The 25,223-nt window shown below is 38.6% G+C and overlaps 1 protein-coding gene across 2 annotated transcripts in view; it reads right to left on the reverse strand.

The window, feature by feature from the left end:
* The window catches only part of CCDC81 (coiled-coil domain containing 81), a 41,377-nt gene extending 16,492 nt beyond the window's left edge, over nucleotides 1–24,885 (reverse strand). The window contains exons 1-7 of one of the 2 annotated variants that reach the window (XM_063095876.1): nucleotides 24,807–24,885; nucleotides 17,418–17,479; nucleotides 15,870–16,026; nucleotides 12,435–12,691; nucleotides 10,108–10,187; nucleotides 7,904–8,025; nucleotides 6,101–6,224 (exon numbers count right to left, since the gene is read on the reverse strand). In XM_063095876.1, coding sequence (XP_062951946.1) covers nucleotides 6,101–6,224; nucleotides 7,904–8,025; nucleotides 10,108–10,187; nucleotides 12,435–12,691; nucleotides 15,870–16,026; nucleotides 17,418–17,479; nucleotides 24,807–24,885 — 881 coding nt within the window. The remainder of the gene's footprint in view (nucleotides 1–6,100; nucleotides 6,225–7,903; nucleotides 8,026–10,107; nucleotides 10,188–12,434; nucleotides 12,692–15,869; nucleotides 16,027–17,417; nucleotides 17,480–24,806) is intronic. The other variant, XM_063095877.1, reaches the window with a different exon arrangement.
* Between the last annotated feature and the right edge of the window lie 338 nt (nucleotides 24,886–25,223).

Below are 25,223 nucleotides of genomic sequence, written 5' to 3' on the forward strand. Positions count from 1 at the left end.
GGGCTACCAAGCCAGAAAGCGGGGAGGGCCAGGGGACCCAGCCATGTCCCCCAACACCTGCAGCCAGTCCCAAAGGTGGGGGCCAAGGGCCTTGGCCACACCCCCCTGACACCTGCAACCAGCCCATCAACAACCACCAAGCTGCAGCAAGAAAGGCCCTGGGTTCCTGAGTTGTGGTGGTGGTGGTTGAGGGCTTTTGCCACACATGCCTGACATCTGTACCCAGCCCGGCAATGACCAAGCCACTGCTGGAAGCCCCCTGGTCTCCCCTATGGGAATGAGGGGGGTGCCACAGGCCTCAGTCCCACCCCTGCTCCTTCCTCCTTCTCCCATCCCATTTCCTTCCCCTTTCCCCTTTCCCCCTCCCTCCCAACTGCTCCACAACAACATCATAGGATGTAAAAAGATAATAATATTAATAAGAAATTAATTAACTGATTGATTTTTTTAAAAGATAATATAAATCTTTCCATGAACTTTTTGAAGTATCCTTGTACAAAGCAGGCTTTGTAGCTGTATAACCTGGATGTGATGAAAATCACATAACAGACAGAAACAAAAGTAGGAAAAACTTCAAGACAGATAAATTCTCAAAGCAAAATTGCCAAGCATTTAAAGTACTCCAGAGCCAAGAGAGTACCCTGTTAGCAGACCCAACAAATGAAGTAACTCACACCCAAAGAAATAAAGATGATAAAGCAATGGGAGGAGAATTTTAAACAAGTACATCAAATTATTCATAGATAAAGAAGGAACTGGCAAGAGCAGGCAAATAAAGAAGAGAACCTAATATGTAGTAATAAAATATATGATGTATAAAAAATAAAATGTATCATATATACTTTTTGAAACAATAAGAGGAATAAATAGTGGACTGGATCCACCTAACATTAGTCTTAATTCAGTTGAAAACAGAACTGAGAATACCACCTAAAAAGCAACACAGAGATAAAAGAAAGAAAATATTTTTTAAAAGTTGAGAAATAGAGAAAAGATTCAGAAGCTCAAATATACATTTAATAAGAGTGCTGAATGATAGAATAAAGGACAATATTCTAAGAGATAATGGATAAGAATTTTCTGGAAAGTTCTGACTCCTAAGAGTAGTAAATGTGCAGAACATCAAGAAAGAATGACAACCAGAGTGACTCAGACTTCTCACCAGGACAACTGCCAGAAGAAAACAGAGTGATATCATTAAAGTGCTGAGGGCAAATCACCACGAACCAAGAATCAGCATTCAAGAGTGACAACACAAGAATCTCTTAAAGCAACACAAAGACTAAGCATGTTGAAAAGACAGAGAACCTTGCCAAAAGAACCATCATGGGAAACACTTCAGTAAGAAGAAAAATGAACCCAAGAGGAAGGGAAGGGATATGAGAAACAATGGTGGGCAAAGAAATTCATAAAATGTGTAGGCAAATCTAAATAATCATTAATCATAAAATAATACAAATATTTTCATATAAGTAAAAGTATATTGAAACAAAAATTCTATATAATATAAATGCAGAAGGTATGGAAAGGTGGAGTTTGAAGGAAATTCAAAGCATGTTAAGGAAATGTGATCCATAAAAAGAAAACAGAGAAAGGGGAATAATAAGGTTAGATGCACAGTAATCAGAAAATACAAAATAAGATGGAAAAGATAGGTCCAAATATACCAGTAATGGGCCAGCGTGTGCCTCACTCGGGAGAGTGCGGTGCTGATAACACCAAGGCCACGGGTTCAGATCCTATATAGGGATAGCCGGTTCGCTCACTGGCTGAGCATGGTGCTGACAACACCAAGCCAAGGGTTAAGATCCCCTTACCAGTCATCTTAAAAAAAAAAAAAAAAACCAAAAAACAAATATACCAGTAATTACAATTGAAAAGCAAAGTCTAGATTGAACTTAAAAACATCTAAATATAAATTGTTTGCAAGAGATGCACATAAAGCAATAAAATACACACAGAAAGATGAAAAAGAATGGCATAAAAAGTATATTCCAGGTAAATACTAACCAAATGTTGCATTACTAATCAGACAGAACCTCATTTAAGGCAAAAGCTGGTAGTACGGACAAAAAAGATTTTTTAATGATGAAAGGAACTATCTACCAAGAAGTATAACAATTATGGACATGTATGGAATTAAACACATTGCTTAAGAAGCAAAAATACTAAAAAACTGAAAAATACATCATCATAGTGAAAGATTTTTAACATCTCTTAGAGAAAAAATTAGTAGGAATTTACAAGATTTTAACAACTATTAACAAGGTTTAGCTAATATCAAAATATACAGAAATTTGCATCCAAGCAATAGTACACAATATCTTCAAGTGTACACAAAACAATTAAATTACAAGTACTCAAAGAAGCCATAAAGAAAAGCTCAACAAATTACAAAGTTCCAAAATAACTGACATTAAATGAACCACAGTATAAAATAAGAAAGTAGCAAAGAAAATCTCCATTTATTTGGAAACTTAAAAGCAAAACAAAAGCCTTCTATATAACCAATGGATTAAGTAGTAGGTTGGGTCCACAATCCCTTCCTGCAACTCCAGAATACAAGTTCTCTGAAGACTCTGACCTCACTGGACATTTTTGTAATACCTTGTTCCTTGCTCATGCTTTTCATTCTGTCTTTTATTTCTTCAGACATTTTATACTTCTTAGTTTATATTCTTTATTTTATATTGTTGAAAAGCCAAAGTCCTTGAGAGTTCAATTCTTCTGTGTTTTGTTTCTGGTGGCTCTCATAATGTGACTTGTTTCCACACGGTCCTTTTAATTTTGAACTGTGAGCTCGTGTTTGGCCCAAATTAATCTGACAGAAGGCATAGGAGCCTGAGTTGAGAATGGGATCCTTTAGAGCAGAGGTTGGTAAATTTTTTCCCTAAATGCCCAGACAGTGAATATTTTAGGCTTTGAGAGCCATATGGTCCCTGATACAACTAGTAGTCATAGGTAATATACAAACAAATGGGCATGGATATGTTCCAATAAAACTTTATTTACAAAAAAATGTGATGGGTGGCACTTAGCTTAGTCGGACCTTTTCAGAATACTTAGACCACCATATTGCTGGAAGCAGAACCTTTTATCTTTTAGTAACTTTTTCTCTTAAGTCTCAAAATCTGGTGTGGGTGGGGGGGAAATGCTGATTGGCTCTCATAGTTTGACTTAAATAACTTGTCAGATGCAATTGGCATGAGGAGGCAAGAAGAAATGCATCAGCTTTCCGGATGCTGTGCTCCAACAGGATCCCTTTGTAGACAAAAACATCCTCTAAATTGGAGTGAAAATTTCATAGACTTGCTAACCACTACTGTGCCCTTCACCACCAACCAAAGTAGCACTCCCTACAGTAGCCCCTATTTTGAATAGTGGTGCCACCTTCCCCCAGTCACCTAAGCCAAAATCTGGGGTCATCTTTCCCTCCCCTCTCTTTTTAACCCTCCTTAATTAACCAGTCACCAATCCCTATTGATTCTACCTCTCAACCAGCCAGATCTAAAGTTGTCTTTTCCATCTGATCTTAGTTTCATACCCGTATTATCTTTCCCCAGACCAGCTGTACTCAATTGTTAAGCAATAAAATTCCCTCCCCTCTTAGTTTAAACAAATCTTACTCACACCGCAATACATAAAACAGAAAAAAACATGCATGCTCCGGTAGAAGGGAGGGGACAGGGCCCACAGCTCCCACCACATGTCCTCACTCTCACCCTCCGAGAAGATCTCAAGGCCCTTTGAGGAGCCTTAGGATCATCTGTTGAAAACAAATGGCCTACACAAAAATGATTACATGGTGTAATGTTGAATATACTAATTATCCTGATTTGAGCATCACATATCGCACACAGATATTGATAGTCAATGCTGTACCCCACAGATATGTATATTCAATTATGTTTCAATCGAAAAAAAAAAGAAAAGGTAAGAAAACAAATGGCCTAGTCAGTCTACTGCCTCAATCTCCCAAATTGTGTCGAATCTTTCCATTTTATTATGCCTCTTCCCCACAGCATTACATCCTATCCCTCTAAATCACTCTTTACTTTGCTAAAATTTTTCCAAAATTAAAATATAATCATACTGACAATCCTCAAACATGGTATTTGGGGACTTGGACAGGTTGGTAAATTGGACAGGATACATTTTAAACTCCTGCACATTGATATAGAAACAAAATTTTTTTAAAAATTGAGATAATATATAAAACAAATACACTAGAACACTATTCACACCTATGGTCTATAAAGTTCTCTTTATAAGAAATCCAACTTTTTTTCTGAGAAAAAGTAAAGTAAACTTCCTAGTAGAAAAAGGACACCAGATTCAAATAGGAAAATTGCAAAAAGAACTACAAATAACTAGGAAACATTTAAAAGTAAATAAAAAATCACTAGAATTCAAACAAGGACTAATTAAAACAACAGTGAAATACCTCATTTCACCTATTATGGTGGGAAGATCTCTTAAAGTGCAATGTACAGTATTAGCAAAGCTGTAGAAAGGACGGCAGTGTCTCACATTACTGTTACTGGGAAGATAACGTGGTATATCTCTCCTGAGGATAACTGGCAATGTGTTTCAAAGGCATGAAAAACAGGCTCACCACTTATCTCTGGAATTTAACTTTAAAGTTTTTATCATATGGAATGTTCAGATGTATGCAATGAATTATGTGTAATTATATTTGTCACAGCATTATTTTAAAATATTAAAAAACTAGCAACCATCTAAATGTACAACAGGAGACTGGTTAAACAAAAGGTTTAATCTCTCATTGGGATGATATGCAATCATTTGTTAATGTTTTGGAATATTTAAAGCCATGGGGAAATCTTCACCACTTATTGTTAAGTGTAACAAAGGTTCATAGAATATGACCTCAATTTTATTTAAAATATGTATATATTTCAAGTGTAAATATATGTATATATTGCATTGCATTGAAATGAAGATTATATAGCATAATGTTAACAGAAAGTTTTCTCTATGTAATGTGGTTATAGGTGATTTTTGTAACTCTTGCTTTTCTCATTTTTTTCAAAATTTCTGTGATAAACATGTATTATTTTAGTAATCAGCACAAAAAAACATTTTTCAGTCAACCTCTACAGAAAACTTTCACTAACTACCCCTGACAATTGGTTACTCCCTCCTCTTTGCAGCTTCTATGCTTTCTTTTGTTGTGTTCATCACATGCATTATTTCTTTAGTGCCAGTCTCCCTACAAGACCATAAGTTTTATGAAAATTGGTTTATATTTCTTTAGCTCTGTATCTTCAGTGCCTAGAATAGTGCCTGGCACAAAGTGGTGCTCAAAGTTTGCTAGATTGAACTAAATTCCAAGGTACTAGGAATTTAATTATCAATTATCTTTCATAGCCATGAGATTATAACAAACACTCATGCCTATGGTTTTAAATGTGACTTTAGTGATCCACGAAGTACATAAATTGCACATATAATAGTTGATAAATTGTGACACATTGATAAATTGAAAGTTGACAGCACAGTGCAAGGTACATATTTAGGTGTTCAATAAATACTTGAGTATGGTTGGCTGGTTTGAAGTCTTAAAAAGTATCCTACTTAAAGAGAGAAGGATAAAACAGAAACCTTTTTACATAACATCCTAAGAAGAAGACATGGCCATGATAAACTATAAAACATTCATTCATTCATTCGTTCATTCAAAGAATGTTTATTGAGCATTAATGGAGTGCCAGCTGTTTTTGGGAAAATGACCTTGCAATTTAATGTAAATATAAAACTGTGTCATATCACAATATCCAAGCACTTAGAAAATAACAAGAGAAATTTTGCAGATATGGAAAGTAGTTTCCCAAATCCACAGGGAAAGTGGGATATTCTCTCATCTGTACTATTTTGTTTCTGCTTCTGTCATAGCATTTATCCCACTGAATTGTAATTTACCCCTCTACATATGTCTGGCTTTCCCCACTAGACTGTGAGCCTTGGTCATCTCTTTTATCCCCATCACCCAGCACATAGAATGTTCTCAAAAATAATGAATGAATGAATGATTAAACTATTACTTAAATTCCCACATCAAGAAATGACAATGTATTACCTTTCAGGGGTCATATTCTTCTCACCACTCCCATTTTGCTCAAACTTGTCCAGTAAGCTGACACTTGTCACTTTGGCAGGGGAGATAGCCTGTCTATCTCTAAGTCTCTTGGGCGACAAGATCTCTGTAGCATAAAGAATGAATGTAAGTGAGTTTCCTTTCAACTTTCAAACCACTAAATGGGTAGTTTGTACTTAACACAGACAACAAATAAACTCTGATAGTTTTACCAAGAGAAGTTTTCACATAAGATACATTCTCTTATCTTTATCTTTTTTTTTTTTTTTTTAAAAGATGACCGGTAAGGGGATCTCAACCCTTGGCTTGGTGTTGTCAGCACCACGCTCAGCCAGTGAGCAAACCGGCCATCCCTATATAGGATCCGAACCCGTGGCCTTGGTGTTATCAGCACCGCACTCTCCCGAGTGAGCCATGGGCCGGCCCCATTCTCTTATCTTTAAATGATTGTCCCATACCCTATTGTGGTGTGAAAAATGTTTTTGCTGCATACGTACAAAGAAAGCACTATGCTGGGCATTTAGAGACTAGAAATAGGCAAGACTTTGCCCTTAAAGATCTTTCAGTAGATTTAGTTGGAGAAAAAAACAAGATATCAACCAAAAAAGTGAGAGCTCCCATTTTGTGGAGATCTTACTATATGCCCACAGTGCTAAATGCATGACATACATTGTGTAAACAGCAACTTCGGACAATGATGCAAAATGTCTAAATCCCAAACAAATGGTGCAATCTTTAAGGGTCTGACACATTCAAAGAAGAGAGAAGCCACTTCAGAATCCAGTAGTAAGAGAAGTTTTCATGGAGTAAGTGAGATGTAACAAAGGTGCTAAAAAGTGAGGAGGACTGACATAGACTGAAAGAAAAGAAAGGGCATCCCAGGCTGGAGAAAAAGTGAACAAAAGGAAGAAGTCAGGGAAGGGCAAAGCATGTTTGAAGAACATGAATAGACAATTTTGCCCAAGAGTCTGTGTAGGGAACAGTGGAAGATGAGACTAGAGAAATGAAAGTATGTGAATATTAGGCTAATAGTTTATATGTGGTCCTGTAAGCCACACATCGAGAACTGACATCCACAAGCCAATGTTACCCATTGAAATGTTTTGTTTGGCCCAATCAGCACTTTTTATTTTAATATCATTAGTTGTCAACATTTAACAATGAATAGATTTCACATCAAAGTCAGGATCTCTGCTTCTCTTGAAAAATTAAGTTGTCATACCACTTGGGCCACATTTCCACAAAGCAACAACCTGCTAAGAAGAAAAGTCCTCAGAGTGTGGTCTGGCAAGCCATGGGGGCCCCCAGGATCCTTTTAAAATATCCGCAGAGTCCTAGAATTTTCTTTGCATGATTCAACCAAAACAACCTACCACAGTAGATTAAAGGCAGACGCAGGTATGAGAATCTAGCTATCTTCTACAGACATCAAAGAAGCAAAACTGTCACTCTTCATTTTTTATAAAAAATTTCATTTAAACTAACACATCTCCCTGTTACCTGCCTGGATCCTATAAGCATCTGAGTGTTGACCCCTCAAAGCTACGAGGAGCCAGCAAAGAGATGATAGACCAAAAGCCTGCAAGTCCCGTGATCTAAGACTCATAGAGTAGTTAGGGAGATATACAGGATTCCAGGAACAGAAGATGTTTGTCAGAGAGAAGAATACAGTGATTATTCATGAATCTAACTTTATTTACTTCGGGCATATGAGTTACTAAGCAATATGGCTGGGCTCATAAGCAATAGAGAGTGACACATTATACCCAGAAATCATTGGCCTACCTCTGATGCCTTCCTCTTTGTCTGACTGGTCTTTTAACTTGGACTTCTTTTGTCTATTCTCTCTGCCTTCCTCTGCAATGGTCTCCATAGGTGGTTTGTTCTCCATCTCCTTGAAATCAATCCTAAAAATGAGCCAAGATGAACCAGTTAGGTGACTGTGTGAATTCCCAGCCAGCTCACTGATTCTGAATAAGCCCACTTCCTTCAAGAGATCAGTGCTTTGATTTGTTGAGTACATATCATTAACTCACTCTCTTTGAGGCTAAGTCTAGGAGCTGACCAAGATCTTCCCCCTCTACATGTGGGCTCAAAGCAGTTTGTAGATAGAGAACTGCTTTGAAGGCCTCTATTTTTTAGTTTTCACTTTTGGTTTTAGTTTGAATTTTTCCATGTCCTTTCTAGTTCTGTAACCAGATGCCACAGGGGTGATGTAATGACAGGTGGTTGTTGGATAGCTTGAAGGCAAGGATTCATAGCCTAGTAGATAGAGAATGCCCCCAAATAACTGTTCCTCTCCTCCCTCCTCCTCCTCACTTCCCCATCCTCTCCCCAGGCAAGACTGAAGGACTTGGGGGGTGGGCGTGGGGTGTTCGGTTGGTGTATGTAGTTTTAGGTTTCCTTTGATCTCAGGTATGGAGTACTGGGTCGGAGCTGAGAGGTGGGGGTGGTACTTCCAATAAATTCAAGGACCAAACTTCACACAAATAAAACACCAACAATTGTTTTGAGTATTTGAGTCCTCGTGTTCATTTCTAGGTTCTCGAATTGACAGGAGCCTCCATCTCTGTTCTTTGACCCACTTCAATTATTTCCCTCCTTGAGTGCTTAAGCTAAAATACGTCAAAGGGGACAGCCAAATTTGCCTTCGAAAATAATCAAAATAGAATTATTTTGAATCTGTTGATTTTTTTTTTTTTTTTTTTTTTTTGTCGTTTTTTCGTGACCGGCACTCAGCCAGTTGAGTGCACCGGTCATTCCTATATAGGATCCGAACCTGCGGCGGGAGCGTCGCCGCGCTCCCAGCGCAGCACTCTACCGAGTGCGCCACGGGCTCGGCCCTGTTGATTTATTTTTAATGAATAAAAGCATCATAGTACAAAGGAAAGGATACTAGAATGATCAGAGGCCATGGTTTTGTTTCTAGCGTGGCCACTCATTAGTTGTATGGCCACGTCATCTGCAAGATAAGGGGCTGGACTAACTACTCTCTAAGGCTTATTCTGGTCTTCGCACGGATTCTCCTGAGGTATGTGTCATACAGCTCTTCCAGGAGGGGGTTGTTCCAAACCAACAAACACAGAGGATGTCACAGAAAAAAAATATGAGAAAAGAATTCTCTAGGAAGCTGGTTGTTATTCCCCAAACTTCCTCCACCTGAAATGCACAGTGGTTAACGGCAGAGCAATTAAGAGTGAAAACATATTTAAGAGCACATGAGCGAGTGATGGCCAACTGGAAACACCACTCGAGTCTCCTGACTCCTATTCCAGTGTTCCTAATAGTGCCCCATGTTGCTTCACTCATTTAAAAAAAAAAAAAAAGAATTTAAATTAAAATTAATTTTGTATCTCTACAGAATGGAGAAAATTATAATACATATCTCACATGGCTGTAGTAAATATTAAATAATATTAAGAAAGTGCTTAACAGGAACTGGCATCTAGTAGGTACTCCATAGATAGTAACTGATAACAATGATTGTTATCACTATCATTGTCATCATTACCATTACCATAATCACTGTCAGCAGCAACCACCAGTAACACCCACTATACTCTTGGGGTGAAGCTGTTCCCCTACGCTACCTTATCTTTTAATCCATTTAGAGGTAAAAATCAGAGCTCAGACAGGAGGTAGGCACAAAGAAGAAGCGGCTGGGGCAGAGGAAATGGTGGAGAGTAGAGGAAAGCCCAACAGGTAAGAAAAGTTTTCTAATATTGCAGGGACTAAGGTTGTAATTTCCAGGGAGCCAAGAGTAGTTTAAAAAAGGAATATTCTGAATGCCCATTGTTATTTAACTTAACTACAGCGAGCATACGCAATAAACTCCTTTTTGCTGGTGAATTGAGAGAGAGAGACAGAGACAGAGACAATGCACTAAAAGGAGCATGATCAACAAAAGACTGAGAAACACTGCCCAACTGGACCAACAGATCAGCAAGGAGAGTTGGTGCCTGGAGGAGCCCGCGGAGCAAAGCACTCACCTTGGAAATGCAAGCACGCTGCTGGGCCGCTTCCCAAAGGCCTCTCTGCTGGACAGCACTGAGTCCACAGTGCCAGGCCTCTGGAGGACAGAGACAGGGAAGGGTTATACCTGGGCTGTGGTCCAGGACACAGACAAATCAGAAACTATAGGCTGTCTCAAGCAAGGCTGCCATGATACTCTTTATTGTTGTTTCTGTTTAGTGCTTTAAGTTCAGAGCTTAAACTCCAATGAAGAATGACCTCATTCATCAAAGTTGGCACCCCGGGTATGCACAGCAATTCTGCTGATGCTGCCTCTTCTCAAACCGTTTCCTTTTTGGAAAGTGCCTTCAGAGTTGACAGCTTCTCTTAGATATTTTTAAGAGCAAAGCAAACTTCCTGAAACTATCAGGAAAATAAGCTGGCTGGCTAATTTCACTCTTGACCCAAATGACTAAAATTAGGCAGTTAAGACAAGGGCTTGGGAGTCCTGTTTTAATCCCCCCACTGCTAACAGCTATGTGGCCTTAGGCAGTAGGTTTGTGGAGACAATAATAGGATCTAATTCATAGGACTTTTATGAGGTACTCTATGTAAGTGACTGCTAGCACATAGTAAGCACTCAAAAAATAGATACTGTAATTATTGCTACATTATATAATAACCACATTATTACATTATTAGTATAGAAAAATATATAAAATTATTAATTTGGATATAAAATATCCAAAAGCTTACAAAAGGCTTTGAAGAAAATTCCCAAAAAGAGGTTTTAAAACATTTCAAATAAAAGCAGCATCCCCAAAACAAGCACCCAGCTTCCCAAAAGGACTACTCCACAGAACAGTACTCAGGTTTAAATCATGGGACATTTGGGAGTAAAACTATCACTCTCACCAGTTTATAGCAGTTTCCTAAAATGTGTTTTATGGAGTTAACAAGGTATTACTGAGTACTGGATTAACCTAGAATTCCATGATTAAATACATTCAGGCAGTTACTCTGGCTGTTTTACAGACAGATTTCTCAGCTCCTTTAACATGTTGACGTGCTCTGTGCCTCCTTTCATGAGGGTGATTGATACAGTCAGTTCTCAATCTGCTTTGGCCCCCAAATCCTTTTTTCATAGAATATCTCTCAACACGAGTTCTTTTGGAAAATGCTCCTTAAAAGTTATCCTTTAGAGTTCAGCAGACCAAGTAAAATTCTGTCTTCTCTTTTAAGCACATATTGAAGCTGCAAAGTTCAGCAGAAGCCCTGAGGGTTAGAGACAAGATAGCCACTTTGGCCTTGGTTATGGATTTGCAAATCTTGCCTTGTATTTTCATAGAAAAAGGTTTTTTCCTGTGTGTGTTTCCATTTTCCACACACAGGGTTGGCATCCCTTCTAGCAATCCTGTATGAAACCAGACTGTGCAGAAAACACCAAAAGCCTCGTTATGCACAACTCCATTTCTTACATCCCCATCCCAGAGCTTTATGAAGGGAGATATGGGCAGAATTAAACCATATTCATAGCCTCTTCATTTAAAACTCTGACTTTTGCTCTATGAGATATAGAATTATATAATATTTCACAATAATTCAATTCATTCATGTCAACTAACAGTTTCTAGAGGTGTACCTAAGGCTGACTTACTGACTTATTCAATAAATAAGTCAATCCTATTGACTATTTCATTGCCTCCTTAAAATCTGCTATGTCCAGCTTAGCATGAAGGTCACACCAGCTACTCAATGGTTAACAATGGTGTAAATCTACACAAGCTATTTAACAATGGTGGTGCCAATTATGAAATTTCTTCTGTAAAATGGCAAATTGAAAGCTAAAGATATATTTCCATGACTTGAATTAGATTCTGTTGTAGATGTTATTAAAATAAAATAGTGGAACCAGCAAAAACTGAGTGATTAGGAAGTCTGGGCTTGAATCCCAGTTCTCCTGCTTAACAGCACCCTGACCTCAGGCTTCCTGCATAACCATTTTTCTCGCTTGTAAAAGCAAGATGATGATAACACTGCTTTTATCACATTTTGAGACTCAAATGAAATAATACATATGGAAGAACTTTTTTAACTGTAAGGTACCATAAAATGTTCAGAATCATGAGTTTCTATTATCATTTATATTCCTTAGTTGGCATTGACTCAAAATTTAAAGTTCCTTTGCCTTTCTAATCTTTTTTGTCAAAGAGTTAATCACCTATAAACAAGCACTTCCATTGCACTTGGGGTAACCGTCACTTCAACATATGTCAACCTGAGTTTTTCTTAATGACAACACACATACAGATGATTCAGAGCTACGACTGGGAGAGAGGTTAGGAGAAGGAAAACATTGATTTACTTTTGCTAGGGCTTTTTCCAAAGCCCCACTTCCATCCACAGCACAAAGGAAGTCCTTATAAAATCTCATTTTTACTTTGCTGTCTCTGATCACGAGGACCCCAATTCCTTTGAATGTAAACTCCACATTTTGTTTGATGGAAATGGATCGGGATAAAAAAAGCAACGTCTCCTTCACACATCCTTCCACTACATCCCTGTTAAATGGACCCTCCAGGGATATCATGACAAAATTAAGTGGAACAATTGGGATATCACCTAGAGGAGAAAAATACAGTGGGGGTGGAGGAAAGAAAGCAGAGATAACAATAAGGACATATCATATGCTCTCGCAAATAATTATCTGATTCTCACTTAATACTCTAAAATAGAATTGTTCACGTGAAGCATTTAGTTGTACCCAATGTAATATTATTGCTGCAGACAACTAACACAACTGTGTAACACATATTAATCAGTACAATTTTCCCTAAAGTATTATGTTTAATGCACCAAATAAGAACAATTAGCTTTCTAAACAACATTCTAGACAAGCTTTTGATTTTCTCTAGGAGGCATACTTATAACTAACCGCTTCTCTTCATCAGAGGGTTTTCTGATGTTTTCAGCCCCCTTATCTTTCAGGACATGCAGCGGTAATATTCGCCTATCTCCTCCAGTTATTGTACCATTTTTAAATATTATAAATATCTATAAACATTAAATGTTTTGAAAAGATAGTTATCTTCACTACAAATTATCATTCAAACCAAATTGAGTCTTTTACAAGGCTATCAGACTGGATGACTTGCAGAAAGCTTTTCCTCTCTAATGAACCCATAAATTACATTCCAAATGAATGAGACAATCTAGCCTGAAGGCAGCACAGGATCTATTTTACCAGAACAGATGTAGGGGCTGAGCAAAGTCCACAAGTCAGAAAAGGGAGGATCAAGATGATAAAACCGAGGAGAGACAATAAAAAGGTCCAGTGATCGAGGAACAGGACAGAGAGAATATTCTAAACATTCACTCAGCAAGCATGAATCACAGCCTTTCAAACGTCCAATACTGCTGCATGCTGAGGATTAACAGCTCTACGAGACATGAGCTTCCTTCACTATCAGCCTACTGTCTCCTGCACAATTTAGCAATAATTTTATAGCACCTCCCTGTTTCTCTTTTTTAATATACAAATTTATTAGGAGAGAAGGCCATATTCCCTGCCTCTAGATTCTCCACTTCCATTCACCCATTGCCTCTCTGCAACCTGTCTTCCAGCCCACTCACCTTAGTCAGGACACTATTATCAAATCTTACTTCTCATGACTTCTCTGTAACCTGTTGGCCCTTTCCTCTTGTGTCCATGACACCACTCTTGGTTGTCCAGTTTCCTCTCCGTTGGTCTCCTTTGCTCACTTCTCTCCTCTTCTACTCCTTATAAGATACTAAGGGGTTTGTTGTTTGGTTTGATTTATTTTTTCAGTAGGATTCTGTCTCTGTCTGTCTCTTCTTTTTACTTTATATCCTCTTCTGGGTAAATTCATTCAAATCCTGATCTCTAGTCCATACCCTTCTCCTAAGCTCTAGAATCACCTCTACCTCAGTATCCCTACAGGAATCTCAAATTCAGCATGCGCAAAAGCAAACTCATTATTTTATCCACCACCACAACCTGCCTTTCACCTTCATTCCCTACGGCAGTTAATGGCAGGAGCATCCATCTATTCCCCCACCAAGAAATCTGAGTCATCCTAAATACTTCCTTCCTCTTGCAACCCAGCACCCTCAACTTAAACAATCCCATCAGTTCCACACTTGAAATGTCCCATGAGTAGATCCCCTTGTTTAACTCCTGATTACCCGTGCCTTCATTCAGACTTCTGTCATATTTTACCAAACTACTGTAATTGAAAGAGCTATATTCCTAAGCTAAAAACCAGACTAGTACAGATAATGGCATGTTCTCCTTTGGGCTCCCATAGCATTTGATCCAGTTCTGATCAATGCTGCTTTAACAGCATTTAATCATGTTACATCATTTGCTTATACATTTATTGTCTATGCTAGACTCTGAGCTCTACAAAGCAGTAACCATGTCTTACTAATCTTTAAAAACCACTATATAATGTTTAATTAGTTACCTAGTTAATTAATGCTGAAGAACCATAACTCCGAAGCTCATCTGTAGACAGAATTTTCCTTTGAACTAATTCAGTCATAAATATTTAATTGTGAAATTTCCTCACCCTGTAATAAAATTAACTGTAGACATAAACTACTTTTTTGGACTACACTACAAGATCCAAGACAGAAAATTCTAATTCTAAGGCACAAATGTTTTGGGGAAGAAAAAAAATGACTTCATTTTCATTTCCATTGATAAGTTTTTGATGAAAGGTATTTCTTCTGTCAAAAAATTCTACATAAAAATGGCTGAAAAGTCTGTCAAACCCACCATACTAAATATATGCAGAAGTATAGTGGTTATTTGTTTTTCCAATATATTGTAGGGGCTTGGGGGTGGGGTGGTCTTTTATTTTGGTGGAAATTTACTCTGAAATTTTTCAGAAAAGTTAACTTAAAGTTGCAGCCTTTTCACTTGCTGCCATAGGGGTGAGACTGTTTCTCTTTATCCAGGTATAAGGCTGATGCACAAGGGGACAATAAGGAAGCTCAAAAGGAACACAGACAGGTATCAGGAAGTAAGCCCCCAAAGGGCGCTAAGTAATCCAGGCAGGTGTCACAAAGTCCACACACTAAAGCTGGAAGGCGGCGTCCTGTGGCAAGGATTGTCTGTTCTGTTTACCCTGTAACTCAAGCTCCTGGAACAAAGCTATGTATCAGATACAGCTGGCCCTCAGTAAACATTTGCCAAAGAAAAGAAGGAAGGAAGAAATGAGGGAAGGAGGAAAGGAAAGAAGGAAGAAAGCTGGTTTTAGGGTGGTTTTAGGGTGTTAGAAAGGTATATAAGGTAAAAAGTATATAAGGTATGCCTTTATGAAATTATTCAACTTCTACCTTTTAAGTTTTCATATTCAGGTTATACATACGATAGAAACACATTTAGTTATCTTTTTCACAGCTGACACTGACTGTAATTCTCCCAACCAGAGACCCTAATTAACTTTCTCTTCTTTATAAACACTTAATTTCTTAGGATCTGAAAAATGAATACAGGTCTGTAAAACTCTGCGGTGCGGCTTTTATATAAATTTGCCTTTATGTAACATCAGGTCTCCTCATGCCTCCCTTTTAAGTGACTGAGGTTCAAAATGGCCTGCAAGAAGATTATTATTTTCCTCACTTGGCCCCTCCCTCTGCCAAAGGCCCCATTTGAAAAGTGCACCCCTCAAATCAGAAACTAATAAAGCAGCACCAGCCAAACTTTGTCCTTTCATTTTTATCCCCAGGCTAGTAACCTTCTGGGAAAGTCTTAAATATTAAAATGATTTACCAGGAGTATACACTCTGTTTTGTTTGAGTCCATGGAGCTGCACTAACTTCTCTGCCATGATAAACATGGGCCTCTGGATTAAAATAAACTTGTTGTTTCCCACCTCAAGCTTTTGTCTCATGAAAGTGAAAGTTCCAAGTCCTGGAATCTGAACCCCCTGTAAAGAAAAAGGAAACAAACAAAATTCATTGAAGAGGTGAAGAAAAATAATCCTTAGTACTGCTAGCCAAAAAACATGAAGTGAATTTAGCTTAGGCCTTAAAAATTCAGTGATCTCTATGACCCCTGATAGCTACAGCATTTTATAATTCTAAGTGTACTACAAAATGTAATATATTGATCCAAGGGGCTTTACAGACATCAAATCCCTCATCTCGATGTCATTAAAAGGCTGTGAGGACTAAGAAAACTTGCATGGATGCCATAGCTTCTTTTAATCCATATCAAGATTACTCTTGTCGTACATTGTATGACATTGTAAATTTTAATCATTTGCCACTAGAGGACTTTAAGGGGGCATGAGAATCTTTGCTTTCTCATTTCCTCTCAGATTTTACGTTTCCCGCTTAAAATCAGCCAACCCAGCATCCAAGACATAGGCTACAGTGCAGTGATCTTGGCTGATGGGTAGAAGCAAATGCTTTTGGCTCTCAGACTGGATTTTTGTCCCCTGCAGATATTATACATCAAGGGCTGCAATTTCAAATGCCTGCAGGGGCCAAGAAAGAATGCAAGGGAGTGAAGATGCCAGCCAGAGAATGGTGGCTAGAGAGTGCACACCCCATTTAACAGGGGAGCCCATCATGAGCTCCAGTCTAGTGTCAGCACATAGGAATTGAAGACTAGTATTGTTAGATATGCTGAGCTTTTAAGAAAAGGGAGAAAAAAACCCAAAACTTGATATAAACTCTTCCAATTTTAAGTGATGGTAACTAATTTAAATTTTCAGACCAAACAAAATTAGTTTGAAGGATGAATTCAGCCCAAGGGCTCTCATAGTGGGACATCTAAGCAGGGTACAAAAATTCCACAACTTCACAAGTCCCTCTAAGCTCTTCCCAAAATCTCCATCCAGTTCTATGGCATCCAAACCCAAGACTTGACAGGAGGAAACAGTCCAGCCCTGGGCAAAGTTTCTCATTTTGGAAGGCTGAGTTTAGCTCCTGTCTTCTTATATTTCAATTAAAATCCATTCCCTGCAAGGAGGCAAGACAAGAAACATTATACTCTTCTACAGGTATGCCAGGAACTACCAGATCACAGACAGAGGTCATCTAGTTTCTTTTTTAAAAAATCCTGGGCTGATACAGAGCACTACACTCTGTATCACTAGAACAGCAGAACTTACAAATTCATTACCTAGAATAAAATCCATGTTTGTTAAATCTACTACCCATATGTCCGAAGTATGAGCATCATAAAATCACAAGACTGAAAGTTAAACTAGGTGGCTCTAAAGTCTATTGCCCTGCTCCCAGCAAAATTATACAAGGCTATGGAGAAAAGATCCTCTGAAGTCCTATGGTAAAATTAAAGTACAAATCCTACCTTGTGCAGGATTAGCTGTCGTTCCACAAATTCTGACACATTGCCCCAGATAGTAGAGACTTCTGGAATTCAGAGGACACCATAAATAATTTATGTGAGCACCGATATTATAGTATCTTAGTTCTAATAAATAAAAATCTAAATATGAAATGCAGAATCAAATGACAGTTATTCCTAATTACTTTAGAGTTAACAGAAAATAAAGTCATTCCCAAAAGTTAATTTTCCTGCTAACTAAAGCTTACCCCTTTAAGTTCCAAAAACGTGATTTAAAAATTAATAATGATAATAAAGATTTGAAAAAAATTCTTCTAGAATAAAGGGCAATCTCTCACACATTTCCCTTTATTCTATAAATAGAATTACCCCAGTGTAATCTAGCCCTTTTTTTTTTTTTGGCAGCTGACCCGTATGGGGAATGTAACCTTTTTTATAATGACCCATTCAACAATCACGTATCAGGTGTCTACTCTGTGCCATCTAATTAATAACATTTATTCTTATACCATTATATAACACAGGAATAAGACCAAGGGGCACTGCAGCATGAAAGGCTGTTGTCTATACCTTAACTATTTCTACATATCTATTTTTTGCTAAATTCTCAAATCTGCTTTTCATTCTCATTTTTCACTGCTAGTCTACCAGCTGTCACTTCTTTCTGCTGCTTGTGCTCTGTGGGCTCCCTGGCAAGTCCTAATTCACTGCTTCTGGTCTGCTGTGTTCTGGAAATAACAAATATACTAATATTATGTCTAAAATAATAATGTTTAAAAACAGACCTTTGCATAGGGGCCCAAGGGGGTTTACTTCGAATTACGGCATAGACTTTGCACTACCTACTTTGATTGGAGGGAGACCTTCTACATTTGTTTTCTTGTTCTGAGCTGTGTTCCAAAAACCTGGTAGAAAAATAGTTGCCAATAACTAAAGTGTTAATGTGCGATATGAATGTATTCTCTAGGTATGACTAAGATTTAAAAATACAGAAAATTATGTATGTGTTGACCTCTCCATTTCAAATGTAATTACGTGTTCATCACAAATATATTCCAGTTGGGAACTCTTTGCAAATCAACAGAGTGTTAAGTTTTAATTCTCAAAAGAAAAGATCAAGAACAGTGACATTTACCAAGTTGCCACTCCGGGACATAGATGCAGTTGGTGATGAAAGGCCAGTTCTTTCCCCACTTTGGAAACTGCTTGATTTATTGTTTTTTTTTTTTTTTTTAATGGTTTAAACCACTAACTAAAAGCAGGAAGATTGAAATCTTTTAATTCCAGTATATCAGGGTTGCAAATATTTTTATTAATAAGCCAGGGAAGGGGCTGGTTTGGTGGATGAGAAGTAGCAGTGATTCTCACAAGCACTGGGGAAGAAGCTTGGGATGAAACTCATGCACCCACCAATGAAACTAGGGCTGCATGCCACGGTGACATTCCCCTCACTCTAAACCATGGACCTACAGCATCTATAATCAGGCGTTTTCCCCCACTCTGCCCCACCCCGCTGCATTCCCTACTCAGCCCCACCCCACAGCCAAAAGAATTCTTCTGTGGGCTGCTAAGAACTAAGAAGGTCTTTCAACCAGTCCCAACTGTATACTGAATTAAAATTTTCATTATGACCAAAAATGTCATTAGTTCACTAATAATACAAAAATCTCAGTAACCAGATTTACATGGAGAACTCCAAAGTTATTAAGTCAAAACTGTTAAGCTTATGACTAAAAGTTTTTCACCTAGACTCATGATATGCAGCTCAGATTTCAGGAAGACAATCTATACTAAAGAGGAAATGATTTAATTAGGTCCAGGAGAAACTGGATAGTTTGCAACGAAACCCTAGTGAAAAGAGTTGAATGAGCTTAATCGGAAATTTGACGATAGTCTTTCTTCATTTGGATGATATATTCATGTTCACCATAATATTCTGGTTTTTGGTGTGTGTTTTGGGGGGGTTTGTTTGTTTGTTTGTTTGTCTGTTTGCTTGTTTTGACAGTTGGCCAGTACAGGGATTGAACCCTGGACCTTGACATTATCAGCCCCACACTCTACCAGCTGAGCTAACTGGCCAGCCTCTCACCCTAATGTTTTACTCCATAAAATCTAATAGGCAAAGTCACATACAAGAGCAGAGTTAATTATTTTAAACTGAAATTTTCTACTTCTCAGTGAAAAAAGGGAAAACATGCACATCATTCCCCTTAGGGAGCTTTAGGTCTCTGAAATTCAAGCAGAACAGATTTGGAAATCTTACAGACTGCGATTTCTAAATTTGATTTTTTTATTACATCCCAGAGTGTCAGAGAGGGTTATCACTGAAATCTCAAAACAAAAAGAATTTCAATCCAGTCTAAAAAGCAAATTAAAGAATATACTACTCTTATGTTTTAAGGGAAGCTGGGTTATTATTTATTTCATCAAACACTGAAACACCAAGAATCACTATTATAAAAAACTAATTTATATATATATATATATATATGTGGGTAGGGTAAAGATGTGGGAATGATCTGTATTTCCTGTTCAATTTCTCTGTAAAACTAAAACTGCTATAAAAATAAAGAAAAAAAAAGAACTAATTTCTAGACATACCTTCTATATTCAGTTCAACCTTAATTTCACTTTAAATTCTAAACATTTTATGCCTTCAAAACCGTATTGAAGCAAAGGCAGCTAGCAGAAATACTGTATCATTATTTAAAAAGACTAATAGCCCATTATCTAAATTATAGAATAATATAGGCCTGAAGTAGTTATAAATATCAAAAAAGATAAGCTCCCTGATGTTATAAAATTTATTTCCTAAAATTAAAATAGTGATATATAAACAGAGCAGAGTATTAAAGGATGATTCGAACAAAGAAACGTACACCTAGAGCACAGTGCAAGGGAAGAGCAATGTGCTGTGTGCAGGACCCGCGCCTTCCTGCCTCCACGGACTCAACTCCATGGACTCAACTCCAGCTCACATCTGTAAAATGATGATGGGACCTTCTAAGCATTATAATTACATAACATTAAACTCTGGTCAAACATTCAGAAGCAGTGGGAATATATTATAATGAACATATGAAAGGGTGAAAGTTAATTTATGTGTTTCGCTGAGGTTTGGAGTTTATCCTCATCCTGTCATTCAACCAGCAAAACCCTTGATGAAGTCACGATGGTTTTTGTCAATAAATCCAATGAGCATTTTGAATTTTCACCTCTTCTGACCCCTCAGCCATGCCCGACACTGTCTATCACTCCCTCCTCCTTTAAGCCCCTCTCCTTTTGGCTTTTATGACACTGCACTCTCCTGGGTTTCTTCCTACCTCTCAGGCCACTTCCTCTCAGTCTCCTTTGCAGGTTTACCCTCCTCAACCCAGCCATTAAACGTTGGACTTTGTCAAGGCACAGTCCTAGGCTGCTGTCTCTTTTCACTCTATACTGTCTGCTTAAGCAGTCACATCCATGCCCAAGATGATTCCCAAATGTTTATATACAAGTTCAGACTCCCCTCCCGCCTCAGAGGTTCTGGACCTATGTATCCAATGGCCTCTTTGGATAACTCACAAAGGCCCTTCAACTTACCCAAAAACTAGATCTTTCTTCCCTTAATCTTGTGCTTAATCCAGAGTTTTGATCTCAATTAATGGCACCACCTTCTATTCAGTTATATAAGCAGGAACTCAGAAGTCATCCTTGAGACTTCCCTTCTCCCTCACCTTCCTATATCCAGTCCATCATCTTAATCTGTAGATTTTACCACCAAACAGCCCTTCAGTCTATCTACTTCTCTCCATTTTTACTGCTATCAGTTTAGACCGTGATACCATTTGCCCACACCTAGGCTACTGCTATAGGCACTATTGACCCTCCAAGTTATTCTCCCCATAGCAATCACACTGACCTTTTCAAAACATAAACTGGTCATGTCATTCAACTCCTCTTTTACCTCCAACTCAAAACACTTAATGGGTTCCCATCAGACTTAACATAAAGACCAACATCTTCAACATGACTCACAAGGCCCTGTCTAACTTGACCCCATTCTTTCTCTCCAGCCTCCTTTAGAATACATTTACTTCCCACTACTACAGAGCAGCCAATTGACCATCACACCATAGACCCTCCCACCACAGAGCTTTTGCCCTTTTCATTTTGTAGTGGATTGAATTATGTCCCCCCAAAACTCCCTAAAGCTTGAATTGTGTCCCCCAAGATTTATGTATTGAAAACTTAGCACCCACTGAGACTGTTAAGAGGGTGGGAAATCCTATTATGGTAATTGAAAGGTGGGGCCTTGAAGAGGTGATGGTTCTGAGGGCTTTAACAGAAGAGAGAGTCTGTCTTTCTTGGTCTCTCTCTCTGCTCTCTCTGCTTCCACCATCTTGCAATGTGAGACCCCTGGGTCACTGTCACCACCACAAGATGGACTTTGGACTTACCAGCCTCAGAAACCATAAGCAATAAGTTTCATTTTCTAATAAATCACCCAGTTGCAGGTATTTTGTTATAAGCAACAGGAATGATCTAATACACATTCCCTCTGCCAGAAACACTCTCACCTCACCTCCACTCTCTACCATTCTGACCCAATTTCACTTATTCAATTCCAACTTATTCTTCACATCTCAGATCAAATTATCCCCTCTTTAGCAATTCTTGGCACACACCCCCATTCTCAACCCCTGTTAAAAGTTCTCACTGGACTTACAGTTTTCAGTTCTGAGATAGGAGGTGCTCAGTTTCCGTGGGTTTGGGTTTCAGGACACACCTCTGGGTTTTAGGCCACTACCCGAGGTCTCAGGCCCCTCCTTTAGAGGAGAATTACTGTTGCCTGGTGGATCTATTTTGAGTACCAACATGGGAAAATTGAGACCTCAGGGAGCTAACTTATGCAAATCCAGTGACTGGGCATGCTCAGTAAAAAGGGATTATATAACCCTAATAGCTGAGCATGCTAGTAAAGTGGGACAGCAAAACTACAAAAGTGGAATCCCAGCAGAAGGCAGGGTTGTTGCTTACTTTCCTGGGGCCAACACACACTTCCCCAGCTAAGATGTGTATGCTTTCTTTTTGTAACAAATCTACTTTCAGCAAGCAGCTGCTCACTCTCTTGAGCCAGCTTACTCTTTGTGCTAAATTTTAAGTATATATTTCTTATTTTTGTATTAAACTTAGTGCAGGCCTTGTTCAGTCTCTGGAGCTAGGCAGTACTCTCTCTGTGTAATCTGTATCGCTTATTCATTACGTTAAACTGTTCTCACTTTCTACTGTGACTGTGCCCTTGAATTCTTTCCTGTGGTAGAGTCAAGTAACTGGTAAGAGGATGAGGTAGGTTAAGGCCTGCTACTGGGCCTTGTATTATAAATTAATTATGTGGTCTGCTCTCAGACTACAGTGGAATTAAAAACTAGAAAGGAATAACAGAAAGGTAACTGACAAATTCCAAAATACATACAGATTAAACAATAAGCTTCCAAATAACACATGAGATAAAGAAGAAATCTCAACAGAAAATTTTTAAAATTTTTGAACTAAATGAAAATAAAAACACAGCTTATCAAATTTTGTGGGATGCAGCAAAAGCTGTGCTTAGAGGGAAATGTATAGCATTGAATGCATATGTTAGAAAAGAAAAAAGATCTAAAATTAATAACCTAAGTTTCCAATTTAGGAAACTAGAAAAAGAAGAGCAAATTAAATACACAGTAAGCATAAGAAAAGAAATGGTAAAAATTAGAGCAGAAATCAATAAAACTGAAAACAGTAAATCAATAGAGAAAATCAACAAAACCAATATCTGATTCTTTGAAAAGATCAATAAAATTGATAAGCCTTTAGCTAGGCTATCTAAGAAAAAAGAGAGAGGACAGAAATTACTAACATCAGAAACTGAACAGGGGATATCATTACAGATCCTGTGGACTGACAGAATGTGGTGCTGACAACACCAAGGTCAAGGGTTCAGATCCCTGTACTGGCCAGCTGCCCCCCAAAAATAATAAAATAAAACAATAATAAAGGAATACTATGAACAACTCTATTTCTGCAAATATGATAACATAGATGAAATGAACCAATTCCTTGTCAAAACCCGTACAACATACAGTACCAAGAGTGAACACTAATGTAAACTATGGGCTTTGGGTGGTTATGATTTCAGCTTAGGTTCTCAGTTGTAACATGTGTACCACTCTGGTGGGGGACGTCGATAATGCTATGGATGTGTGGGGGAAGAGGATATGTGGCAAAGCTCTGTACCTTCCTCTTAATTCTGCTGTAAACCTAAAACCGTTTTTTTTTTTTTTAAAGTCTTTAAAAAAAGTTTTTATTGTACCATTTACCTCCTTGATAGCACTTACCTCAGTTGCAAATTCATATTTATTTGTTATTATTTGATGAATGTGTATCTTCCCCACTAGATTGTAAATTCCAAGGTTTTTGCTCCCTATCAGTTCTCTAGTGTTCAGCACAAAGTAAGGTTTCAAAATTATTTGAATATATAAAAATTTATAAATATGGCAAATATTTTTAAATTCATATAACCATTATCTTCAATGCTTGTTTCAGAATTATTTTGACAGGAAGACTAGGAGTGATTCAGAGGAAGAGACAGAAGAGGCATCCGTTCCTATTTATTTTGTCTCCTGATCATTTAGTTAAAGCCTAGACAACATCTCTAAGTTATCATGGCTTGATAGTAGTAACAGCTTACATTCGCAGCATTTTCTTTTTTATTAAAACATAATTGATTGCACATATCTTTGGGGTACAGAGCTGAATATTAATACCTGTGTGAGATATGTGAAGCTTAAATCAGGATAACTAACCTCACACATTGAGTCATTTTTTGGAGCACCTTTCTTTGAAGGGTTCCTATCGCTTGCAGAAAATTCTTAATGTCACTTTGGGGTGACTCTTCCAGGAAACTATGCTAAAAACAGATTGTCTTGCTATTAACAGAGATGTCAAGGGCAGCAAGAGCAACTGTGTCTTTGCGTGAACTCGGAAAAGCAGCTATTTAGAGTCTCTGTAGAAGAGCTTTCCTCTAGGTAGGCATAAGGTTGCGATCTGCCCCCGTGGGTGGCGTGGGGGGTGGTTGTTTTTAGCTAGCATTTACTGAGCACTTACTTTTTACTAGTCTCCAGGCTAAGGGCTGTAGATGCATTATCTCGTTTAATCAAAACCCTCAGCTGGCCCGTCTCCCTCATGGAGCAGCCAGTAAAGATAGTGTCCCTGGCGTCCAGGGTTGGTCAGATGTGATTACCAGCTGGTTGCCAGGGCCACCTAGCCAGGCCCAGGCCAGGGAATAGGGAAGCGGGTCTTCCGCCTCGCCCCCCACCCCCACAAGCAGTTAAAGGTTCAGCCCCCAGAGCCCCCACCCCATGCGCTTACCGTCCTGGCTCAGCGAGGGCAGCGTGGGCAGCACCTTCCTGCCCAAGTCCTGTAGGGAAGGGACGATAGCGTCCAACATCTCCAGTTCCCTGCCGACTCCGTGCCGGGTCCACGGGTCTCTTTGCTTCCTCCCTTATACAGAGTTTGTACAAAAATGATTTCCCCACCGTCCAGCCCCTTCTCCCAAGACCTTTGGACGTGCCTTAAAAATAAAAATTACGAAAATCTTGAATTTTTGATTTTTTTTTTTTCTCTTTCTTAATAAATGTAAATGTTCTGTCTCGCGGACCCTCCCGCTTGCTCTGGCTCCCGGTGGCTCCCACCGCCGGAACTCCGAGAGCCGCCCGCACGGAGTCAGCGTGTGCGAGTCCGCGCCCCCCAGCCCGGCGAGGGACGCCTGAGAGGGTGGGTGGGCCG

The sequence above is a fragment of the Cynocephalus volans genome, chromosome 4 (assembly GCF_027409185.1).
Source record: "Cynocephalus volans isolate mCynVol1 chromosome 4, mCynVol1.pri, whole genome shotgun sequence".
Lineage (NCBI taxonomy): Eukaryota > Metazoa > Chordata > Mammalia > Dermoptera > Cynocephalidae > Cynocephalus > Cynocephalus volans.